The sequence below is a fragment of the Macrobrachium rosenbergii genome, chromosome 52 (genome assembly GCF_040412425.1).
Source record: "Macrobrachium rosenbergii isolate ZJJX-2024 chromosome 52, ASM4041242v1, whole genome shotgun sequence".
NCBI lineage: Eukaryota > Metazoa > Arthropoda > Malacostraca > Decapoda > Palaemonidae > Macrobrachium > Macrobrachium rosenbergii.
The window spans coordinates 16,538,357-16,550,582 of NC_089792.1; the positions used below are offsets into that span (position 1 = coordinate 16,538,357).

At 36.7% G+C, this 12,226-nt stretch overlaps 1 protein-coding gene across 1 annotated transcript in view; it reads right to left on the minus strand.

Annotated features, from left to right (window-relative positions):
• Positions 1–4,786: 4,786 nt before the first annotated feature.
• The window catches only part of gig (tuberin), a 103,938-nt gene continuing 96,498 nt past the window's right edge, over positions 4,787–12,226 (minus strand). The window contains exon 34 of the mRNA XM_067095929.1: positions 4,787–6,740. Coding sequence (XP_066952030.1) covers positions 6,705–6,740 — 36 coding nt within the window. The 3' untranslated portion in view covers positions 4,787–6,704. The remainder of the gene's footprint in view (positions 6,741–12,226) is intronic.

Below are 12,226 nucleotides of genomic sequence, written 5' to 3' on the forward strand. Positions count from 1 at the left end.
AACTTTCTTGGAATCTAAAATCGTGCAGTCATAAATTCATCTCCTTTCAGAATAGGGACATTGCCCATAGGTCCTTGGACTTATTTTGTTGGATCCTATGGTGGATGAAAGACAAAGACTTGTAGTTTAATTAGCTCTTCAGGGATAGAAAATGCATCTCACCTTGAATGTTTAATTGCTGTAAGATATTAATGGGACTGTTCCCTTTCTTCTGTATTAAAGAAAAATTCCAGTGGGCAGAGTAGACAGTGAAAAGTCATCACATGCTGGACTGATGTGCATGCAGACCTAGATGACCGAGCCCTCCATTTCTAATGGAGCTCTATTTGGATTAGTAGATGGTAATCTTTTTTCTCTCTAGCCAGGGGAGAGGGACTGATCCCAAACCAGTTGGTTATTTTTAGGACTTTGCATAGTCTCCTGAGGGGTTCATTGTGGTTGGTGAATCAAGGATTTTACATTCCTTTAATTGGAGATGTAGAGAAGTCTGACGATTTGTATCTTCTGTTCAAGAGATCAGAGTTCAAAAGAAGTCCTTCCTTTGGAGAAGAGTTAGGTGGTGAGTGAAACTACCATTCAGTTCAGAAATTGTACTAGTTGTCCTCCAAGAGCAAGTTCTCATGTGTAAGAAACCCCTTTGTATTTACATATAGGAACAAATGACAAATTTTAAAAATAATTTGCAAGGTTTAACATACAAACCTGATGGTCTTTACATTAAACCCACTCGCTGTACCGTCAGTTTTCTAGCTTACCTGGGCCAAAAAGGTGGGTGGTGCTTCTGGGCCTACCATCGGGTAACTGTTAGCTGATGAACCATCCTGCTTTATGATGTTCTTTATTTCTCAACTCAGGAGGCAAAAGCACTTGTTGAGACTGCTGTAGTTGCCTCTGCTTGTGGTGTTCTGGATCAGGCTAATGATCTAATCTGCAGGTCAGTGTGTTTCTGTCAATCAGCAAAAAAGCTGAAACCCTTATAAATGTGGACGGATTTCTTTGGTAGTCTGGTGTAGACGATGGTTTTTCTCCAACAGCAATGGCATCTCTATCCTATTGGTTCTCTTGCTAGTGGGAAGTTTGAAGATTTTCCTTTTTATCATCATTGCTTTGAACATTTAATGTTATTTTCCCTTTTTTGACAAGAAAAGCATTTCCTCATGTTTTCCGTTTGAGACTTTAAAGTTACTCCATCTTTCTAATCCACCACCCAATGTATTATTAAAACCCTTAGTGGCATTGATGTGATCTGATGCCAAATCCATGGGTGAGGCTAGACCTTTGCATTACTGGGTTGGGAGGAAACTTACCTCCCTAAACCCTGACCAGTATCCCTGTAGCTTCCCTACTGGGAGTGATGGAAAAATTTCCTGGCCCTTCCATCCTCCTCCAGCTACAGCTAGGTAAGAAGGGGAAGGGAATTGGGGGGGGGGGTTACTATGTAGATGACTCATTATTTGGCTACCATAATTAAAGGGTTGCTTGACATGCCTTCGGCAAGGCACAGGGAACAGATTCCTGAACACATCATGCCTCTGGGGTAAATGCCATGATCTCTACAAGACCACCACCATCCCATCTCCCCACTGTTTGTATCTTGCCTATCAGATTCTCCAAGGTCTTTCCCAGCAGAGTTCAGAGAAATGACAGTTGTAAGGGCACTAGAAGTCATGGTGTTAAAGTTTCCAAGGTACTTTTACAGTCGTTTCTCTCCATCAGTTGGGAGGGCAACTGGGGTGGGAAAGAGAATTTGAACTCTAACATGTGTGTAATAAAATCCACAATATATAGTAAAATATGGTATGTGCTACATACTCTTTTAGATGGAATGGCATGTGCTGTACAGTGGTCAATTGTAGAGCATTATTTCTTTGAGAAATTGTCCAAATTATTTCTTTTTAGATAATTCTGAGTGGATACTTTCAAATGTTCGTGTCCCTCAGAACTCTAGGAATTACATCAACTCTTTTTCTGCTACCAGTGTTAAATATATACCAGCTGTTGTTTCAGTCAACTGATTGTTCCTGGAATCCTCTGATTCTTCTGCTCCAGGATGGGGCCCACTACTTCCTTTTGTCAGGTCAGGCAAAGGGATAAGAGGTGGATCCCATGCCCAAGTGGCTGACAAGTACTTTGGTATGCTCATAGCATGGCAAACTCAGGGCAGTATTAGCACTAATTCCTGTCCTGGCAAGAACAAACATATCAGCTTTGGCAAATTGGCTTTAGCCACCTGTCGTCTCAAGAGCTCATTTTTGCATGAACAGATTCCTGCACTCACTTTTGTGATGTTGGGGCATCGTCATCAGCTCCACGCAACTGCCACCTCTCCTAGTGCGTAGATCATAGAGGTTATAGCATAGTGACAAGACGACAGGGACCATAGTACTTCACTGATTCTCCCCATCCAAAAATGCTTCGGTTTACAGGTGCATTGAAAGGAGACTAGGACAGTCTTGAGGGTTGTTCATGTTGGAGTTTCTGGCCATTGGCCCCGCACGCACTACTTTGTTCTTTGCAGCGTCCCTTTGGCCCCTAGCAAGTAAATGAATATCATTCCTGATTATAAAATACGTTAGGATCATGTATCTTCTTCCATCTTACTTTTCACCCTCTCATAACAATTGGTTCTTAGTGCAACTGTGGGGTTTTTCTCCTGTGACACCCTTAAAACTATTTTACTCTCCAGTTCCCTTTCAGTACTGAATGCTCTTATAGATCCCAGTGCTTGGCCGTTGTCCTAACCTTTATATTCCATTCTGAAAGGACACACTATCTGTGTATCAATTTTCTAAGAATGGGAGAAAATTACTATCCCCTGCATGTTTCCAGGAATAGTTCATAGGTTACTTGAGGATAGCTGGTTCACTTGAGTAGATTCAACAGTCTGAATTGTAACCGAAATAGACGGCCATGAGGAACCAATTTTTCCAGAGATGCCAACAGGCCCAGAACAAGCTGCCACGGTTTCGCTGGTTGTGTTTGTTACAAAAAAAAGGCAAGAGCTACTGTCCTGAACTTGTTGATCTTCTGCTCCGACAGAAAACTCTTATGCTGCTGAGTTTTTCACCATTCCAGGTACAGAATCCTCTGATTGAGGATTAATTTCACTTTTCCAAATTTACCACAATGCCTTAACTGTGGCAAACTGAAGCAAAAATGTAATATCCTGAATCAGCTTTTGCCTGGAACCCGCATAAGACCAGCCAAGTCGTTGAGGTACCTCAGAAAAATGTTTGATCCCCTGAGAATGAGCCCAAGTTTCACCCAAATGAACACACTTGTTAACACCAAGATGTCAGACCAAAGCAAAGCACCTTGAATGTGAAACATTTTTCCCTAGACTGAAATGTAAATTAAACTTCCAGAAGGAAGGATGAATTTTAACATTTGGAAGTATGCATTCTTCAAGTCTATAGTCAGCATAAAGTCATTGTCCCTGACTGCTGCTCAGACTGTTTGCAGAGTCTCCATTTTGAACTTCGTCTTCCTGACAAACAGGTTAGTATATCTGCCATGCTGGCTGAGACTACATCAAGAAGGGCAGACTCATTTGGTCTTCTGCATACCAATTTGGTTCCAGGGAGAGCAATGCATAGTGTTCAGTGACCAAGTGGGAATAAAACTATGGCCTCTAATTCTGCAAAAACACTGCCTATATTCCAAATCTTGAGTCATGGAGGGTTTCCAAATCTCTACCTCATCTTGACATGGAAAAGACAAACTGCATCCAACAAAAGGTCTCACAAAAATGGTTCTGAAACCCAGAAAAAAAGATCACAATTAATTCTATGAAGCTAAAGAACTGGGCAAGTACAAAATAAATGTAGAATCCAGTACTTCGGATTAATAGGAACAAAAATGTCTTCAAAGAATTGCCTCTAAAGAGAAATTCAGCCAGGAACTTCGTTAATGACCATCGATCATAATGCCCTTACCAGATTATATAGTATGTGTATGCATATACACATTAAAACATTTTCCTGTGTGGTAGCTCATCCTCTCTCCCTTGCTGTCAAAATCATCCTCTCTCCCTTGCTGTCAAAATCATCCTCTCTCCCTTGCTGTCAAAATGTTTTTAGGAAAACTATAGGTTACATTAAGAAAAACTACATTTTCCTGCGATGAGATATTAAAACTTCTCCTTTTTGTCAAAATATTTTTTAGAAAAATGACTACATTTTCCTCATGTTAAAAAGGAAAAAAAGTTTTATTTTTTATAGTATGAGCTTATCTTTAATATCTTGTAAGTGTAAGTGGGTGGACCTAATGTAATCGACTATTAGCAGCTAAATCTCCGAAACTGAACAAGTCAATGAATATCTACATTGAATGATTATAAAATACTGGTTAGGATAGGCTATATAGTATATATATATAAAATTGCTGTACACTAAGCTATTGAGTTGGCTCAGGGGTACCTTATAAGCTGTACACCATCTTCATTACTTACCATGTTTTGCTATTGGGTGACCAGACTTTAACCCACTTGTATGTCTGTGTGAAATTCACCATTCTAGTTACTACAATAAAATTATAAGGAACCTGGTCATGGCTTGTACTTACCATTAAAAATTGAGGATACAGGTTCTGATAAGGGCAACAACATTCACACAAGTTATCTGAAATAGCAAACATCAGACTGAAGCTGTTTGGGCATGCTCAGTACAGGTCTCTCAGTCTTGAGTGTCTTATTTTTCTGAGGTATGGATGGGTAATAACTTTTACAGAAATAAGGAAATATATGACTAAATGGGTTCACAGTGAAACAAAAGGGGTAAAAAAATTATTTTATGACAACTGCTTTATACCTGAAATTTTTTCTAGAGTAATTTATTATTTCATTCCAAAATAATAAGATTAATTTTGAGTACTTGTAAACCTCAAACAACAAAAAAATATTAACATTTATTGCTGACAAAAATGTAATAAAACAGTAGTTTTCACAACTTCATATTAAATGCAAGACAAATTTTGTACAGAAAAAATGCATTTGGATTTTCACAAAACTTTTCACCCAGTGTTTCCTAATATGACAACAGGTTAGAGAGCAATTTGTCCTTTTGACAAAAGAATTAATGTCCATTTACAACTTTATGAAATGTACATTAAATCATATAAACAAATATAAATATTTAACATTATGCAATTATAAAACTAGCTAGTGTTTATTTGAGCAAACAATTCTGCCATACTGTTGTATTTGTCTTTATAAGATACCCAAATTAAAAAAAAATGCTTACTTGGAAATTATAGAAATTTACCAGCAAATGTCTGCAAAATATAATTTATCCAATTCTTTCCTTCCTGATGAACCATATTTAGTAACACCCAATCCAACAACTTCACCAGAGACCAAACAAAGCAACTTTTGTGGGTATGAAATGTACAGTTCACTGTACAGTATACCATATTCAGAGATGAAATGCATTGTCTACCTCAATCATTTTGTGCATTTTACTTTATTTCTTGTAGCTATTATTTTATAATCTGGTAATGTACTGTATAAACAAATCAAGTTAATTTTATTTACATTCACTGCCAGGCCTGTATAAAGTGAAAAGAATACTAGAATATATCCAGCCAAAATATTTAATATTTTGTGATTCACTACAGACCAGCGACAATTCTCAAAAGCCTGCTACAGGCTAAATACTCATTTTATATTAATCCCAGGTTGTATCATACCCATGCAAATGTTGCAAGTCTCTTGTTCTAAAATAAAACTCAAAAATTGGATTAATATTTGTTGAGATTGTGGCATTAATTCCTCAAAAATTCCATTAATGTGCAAATTTTAAAGCTTAACTTCTCTCTATGTGTATTTGGATTCCTAAAAATAAACATAGGTTTAGAAATTTACTTGTAAGCTTAAATTTTAATACTTAAAATTGATTTCCTTCATGCAACAAATTTCATAAATATAAATTTAAAGAATTAATGCCAGTCACAACAAGATATTAAAAAATACTCAAAAGTTTTGTCACATTCTTTGTTACAGTTTTGCAATATAATGACTACATTTTCCATACACTTATCACAAGGAACAGAGCACCAATTCTCTTAACTTGACATTCTTTAAACCACAAAAAAATGACCCATGATTGACACTTGCATGTGCTTAACACGCACGGAACAATGGTATACTATATAAATCATCACATGAGGGAAATAAATTCAAACTTGAAAAACTTTGAAAATATTTTTCAAACAGTTTATGCTGGTTATCAAAATATATAGCAAAAGCACACTTTTATGAAGTATATAGAGTAATGCTTGATAAATAAAGAGCAAGATAGTAAAAATATCACAATGCTTCTGATTTTTTTGTCAAAACACCAGTTTCAAAGTATTCTTATGAACTGCAGCAGATGTGTTGGATTCATTTCTTTATAAGAAGCATTATACAATGTGGACCTTGATAATAAAGTATTTCAAATATTTTTATACAAAAAATTTCTCAACTTCATGGAATTATAAACCTGAAACAATCAGTTATGCACTTTTAGTTATGCCATATGGGATAAGAATGGAAGTTTCCTGCCGTACCACCTTTACCCTTATCACCTTTGTCCAATTCAATCATGTCTGTGAAGTCCAGCAAATTGGAGGCATGCTGAGCCTCAGGAGAAGGAAGTACTGTTTGTCTTATTTTTCTGATTTTTCTCAGTCTTTCAAATGCCAGTTACTTGCATATGGATTGTGATTTATCTAATTAATGAATCCCATATCATGGATGCAAGCTGGAAAGAAATGAGATATAAAGTGAACAAAAATCTTTGCAGTGGCCACTATTTTAGATTCTAGAAGTTTCTATACAGCATTCAAAAAGTATTCAGTTTGAAGGGCTCCTGATGTCTTCTCCACATCCTCACAAAAATCTTAGATTAGATTGAAAGACTAGCTGATTTCCATAAATTGCATCACAAAACCATGGACAATGATGCTTCTATCACCTTTTTTTCTGTGAGCAATTCAAAAAAAAAATTTTCATTAAATTTTCAATCAAACATTCTTTTGCAACTACCCATACTTTATAATTTCATGCTTTACATGACAAAATGACTTTTTTTGATTAAAAATAATATGTTTTTGTGATAAAGTTATGATACTGGATTTATTTGCAATATACTTTTAGAATATCACAACAAAATTATCATCCATACCTACAATGAATAAAATAAGGACACTTTAACTTCATATATTACTGCACATGACATATGTATACAAATTTTATAATAAATTTGTATTTTTGCATAGCAAACAAACCTGCAGTCTTAACTTATGGAAGGAATTTTTTTCTTTCTATGGTTGCTGGAAACTGATAAAAAAAAACACAAAATGAACTTGGTGGCAAAAACTGTCACCTCCATCACATATGAATTGAAAAACTTTTTCGCTTTTTTCCGATGAGGTCTCAGTTTCATGAACCCAGGAAACTTGAATGAGGGGTGGCTAGAGGTGGGCCATATAAGTTAAGATTGCAGGTTTGTTAGCTATGAAAAATACAAACTGGTTAAAAAATTTGTCATTTGTGAAACAAACCTGGGTCTTAACTTATGGATCAACTCACTTTTGGAGGGATGAAAGTAAGTCTGGAACCATCTGGAGGTTAAGCACACCTCGTTACTCTTCTTGGCTTAAAGAAGCCTATGGAAGGAAACCAAAGCCTCTGGCATGGTAAATAAGTGATTATTTAACAGCCAGACTTCTGGGCCTTTGTACAATGTAATGTGGAAGGAAGCTAAAGAACTATATCTGTAGATAACAAACCTTCGTAGTTATCAATAGTTTGCTAAAAATCCTCTCTCCCTTGCTGGAGACAGGAGGGACTTGCTTTAGCAAAAGTTTTAATATTCATGTGGGAATAAGCAAAACTCAAACAAAAAGGCTGCAGTCTCAAAATCTCTTGAACAGACAAGTTCCTTTTGAATGCTCTTGCAAGCACTGTGTTATGACTGGGGCATGAAGTCGAACTATAACCTTGTCTGACAGTTTCACGAAGCCAAAAGGAGATCGTATTCTTGGACACCTTTCTTGTTCCAGCCAGTGCTAAGGAAAAGTCTTCAGCACCCTGGTCTGGGATAACAAGTCCTTTTCAGATAGCAGCGTCATTAAGAGCTGGAATGGAAAAGGATTCAAATTTGTCATCATGAAAAGCGGGGTTTTGAGTCTTAGCCATGAATTCTCAGACAAATTCAAAGGCTACAGATGTCCAACCCCTCGTATGTTTGACATCAAAGGATGGGCCATGCAGCTCACCAACTCATTTCAAAGAGGGCAGGGCCAACAGGAGCACGGGTGAAGCTGCCCCAGTACCAAAGTCAGGTCCCAACTGGGTGGTCTAAGTTCTTTTGGAGAAGACTGCTCAAAGCTCTTGAAGGGCATTGAGATTTCCCACGAGGAAGAAAGATCGACATTCCTCATACGTAGAACTGCACTCAAGGCAGCTTTGTAGCCGTTGATGAAAGACACTGAAAGTCGTTTCTCTCTGCGGAGAAAAATATGGAAGCTGCTACCTGCTGAAGAGAAGTTCCGACTGGAGAGAGACCCCACTGATGACACCAACCACAGTAAACGGCCTACTTGCCCTGGCACATGGGTGAGGAAGATCTTCTGAGATAGCCAGACATCTCCGATGCTGTTCTGTGAGAAAAGCTTCTCACTCGGAGATGTTGGATAGTCTCCAGCCATGAAGAGGTAGGAACCCTACTGAGTGGCGGTACCTCTGAAAGTGTGGTTGACACTGAAGGCTGTGCCAGGGAGGAATCTCTCTCGGAGCTTCTGATAGTAGGGTTAAGAGATTGGGGAACCATTCCACCTGAGGCCAAATGGGAGCAACTAGGGTCATTCTGAGAGGCCATTACCCTGTTCAGAACCCGACACATCAGATAAAATGGAGGGAAGGCATAAAGTTCCAGATTGTCCCAGGGGTGCTGCAGGGCATCCTCTGCCACTGCAAAGGGATCTGGAACCACAGAACAGAAGACCTTTAGTTTCTTGTTGAACCTTGTTGCAAACAGTCTATTGAGGGCCTTCCCAACAGATGAAAGAACCTGTTTGCTATGTCCTGGTGCAGAGACCACACTATCCCTATGACCTGACTTCGACGACTCAGATTGTCCACCACTACATTCCTCCTGCCTGGTATATACCTGGCAGAGAGGTCCACTGAATGATCTATCCCCTACTGACATATGCGCACTTGTCAAGGAGTGTAGTTGGTTGACAACAGCATAAAATTTGGTAATTTCCAGAATTTTCTGGTTCTCTAAACTTGAAAAAACCCCAAGTGAAATTAATGTTTTTTTTTGCAAAACCTAAAAAATATAAAAGTATATACAGTACAGTAAACCCCCATATTTTTGTTGTGTTTGAACTATCAAAATAGTTTTAAAAACACTAGTGTTTTTAGAGGGTTTTAAGTATTTACAGATTTTAGCTATTTGCAGAGGGGTGTGGTATGCATCCCCCGTTCGCAGAGGATGCATACCACACCCCCTCCGCAAATAGCTAAAATCTACTGAATACTTAAAACCCTTCTAAAACACTAGTGTTTTTAAACTATTTTGATAGTTCAAACACAAAAAAATTCTAAAAATGTTTATACAGGTATTATCCTACTTATGATGGGGTTAGGTTAAAAAAATCCATCATTTGTTGGAAAAAACTTATCTTTGAATATAGCCTAGCCTACACTAGTGTATTCAGTACCATGTGTACAAATATGGTAGCCTAGCCTACACTATAAAGTACTGTATACGCTATACATACATGGTATAGTAATTATTAATATCAGCTAATTCTAGAGGTTCATGCAGTACTTGTGATAATTCAATGCAACAATGGTATATCGTATACATATACGGTAGCCTAGCCAACATTATACTGTACTCTATATTCACGTATTAATATCGTATTATACAAACATCAACATAACGAATATGCATCTTTTCCACGGATCTTTTAACATGTTATGATTTACTTCACTGTATACAATAATATTGTAGATATTCTTATATTGCTTTTCTATTATAAATTGCGATCATAGCAATCAATGTTTTGATGTGGAATTCGATTACGCGCTAAGTTTATTTCGCTGTATTTTAACTCAGAGTGCTTTTCTTGCTTCTAGTTAGTGTAAATGAATCTCTAGATACTTTATTTATATGGGGCAAGGTTATTTTTCGTTATACGAAGTGTTTTAAGTCGAAATATAACAAATATGTTTCGGTGTGAAATTAATTCAGCTATTATTTTCGTTAACCCTCTGGTGATCCGATGACATGAAACCGCGTCAATATATTTTTGCCGTAAGTGCCCCGATGACGCGATTTCCGCGTCATCAGTAAGTTATTTTTGTGGGGAAAAAAAAAAAAAAAAAAAAATAAAGTCATCCGAAGAACACGAGGACTGCGCCATTGCATGGGCAGATCTTGGACCTACAAGAAAACACAGTTTTCACTTTTTTTCTAGCATTATTTATTACCAAGTAATTAAGAAAAATGTCAGCATATATACAGTATACGTCGTAGTTCAGCTGGAATTTATGCATGCAGAGATAATTTTTTGTACCCCTGTTTGTGCACCTGTAAATAACTTTAATGTGCATGTATTATATATCATTCAAGCCATTCTTTGTACTTTATCGTGCTGAACAGCAAAATGTAAAAATATCAATGTTTCTATATAATAATCGTTGCCGTATATTTTCTTAGAAAAAAAAAAAAAAAAATTGTCCGTAATCTAACGACAATTGCTCAATTTTATTCATACACTACATATATCCTTCATTTGACCATTTATAAGAAATTTATTCAGCTTTCTAATGCCACCTTTATTTTTTTTTCCATCATTATTCCTTACTTAGGTATGATAAGAAATGTCAACTTAAGTAGGTTGGAAAATCTGAAAATTGCACTCCATAAAAATTAGCTTTTAATCGCAACAGCTAAAAAATTTCAGCAAATGACTTTTACAAAGTTCAAACATTTTCAAATTTACAAATAAATAAACTCCCAAACCTAATTATTATATTTTTCATGATTTCAAAAAATATCAACGATTTTCCTTAAACATTCCATGTTCATTACATCTTTTTATTATTTCTAAGCCTTGCAAAGATTTTCTGATTGCTTTAGGAAAAAATTCAATCATTTGCTGACATCATAAAACAAACCAGATCGTATATCAGTTATAGTTTGATGTATAGATTTTTACAAAGAAACTTTTCCGCTGAGCCCCACTTTTCCTCCAAGGCATAAGTTGCATACCAGGTAGTGCTAAAGGAACTTAATAGATGACGTTGGCCATTTGGGGCATGTTTGTCCTGTAAGAAAAAAATCAAGATTCTGTTCCGATTTCATCATAATGCGAGCGATCTTTTATTGGCATAAAAATAGTTAATAGGCAGTCCCCGTTAATGGGGGCTCATTTAACGGGATCCAGTTTTACAGTTGTGTGACGAAAATCGGCAATGTGAAAATCGCTGAAAAAAATCATTGACGATTCCGAGGTGCTGATAACCGAAAAATTGGCGCCGATAAGCCCCAAAATCGCTGAAAAAGCACCGAAACGCAGATTTTCGATTTCATCATAGAACAGAACCCCCCGATAATCGGGGACTGCTTGTAATTTATCTTTTCTGATTAAAAATACTTTCTCCAATTTTAATTAAGGTCGAGTTTCATCCATGCTGCGTAAAAATAGTCAGTTCATTGTTTTCAGCTTCAGCTCCCCAGCTTAAATTTAGGGGGCTCAGTTATCCATACTGAGTAGTTTTATGTAAAAACATATCAGTCGCGTCATTTGTCTAGTGACGAAAAATTGGCAATTTTGTTAAAATACACTTGAAAATCCATTCTGTTATAATTGTTTCTCATTCGTTGTTGATGCCGATACATGCCTAACAGACTGTGCTGATAACTAAAAATACGGCGCTTTGAATTTTTTAAGCCCTATAAAAAGAGATAACTGAAAAGAAGCTCATCGGAAATAATTTGGTCTCTCTGCCTGATTTAGGCTGCTACCTGTGTCTGCGTTAAAATATTTTATAAATATTGTCGTATCGGTATTAACCTCAGAACAAAAACGTCTCCCGCTGATAATTGGGGACTGCCTGTTTTTAAGATTATGTTCTTTTTGGCCATTGCCCAACCATCAGAAATGAAAAAAATATCATTATATAAATATTGAAATAAAACACTTTTTCTCCAATTTTAATTACAGG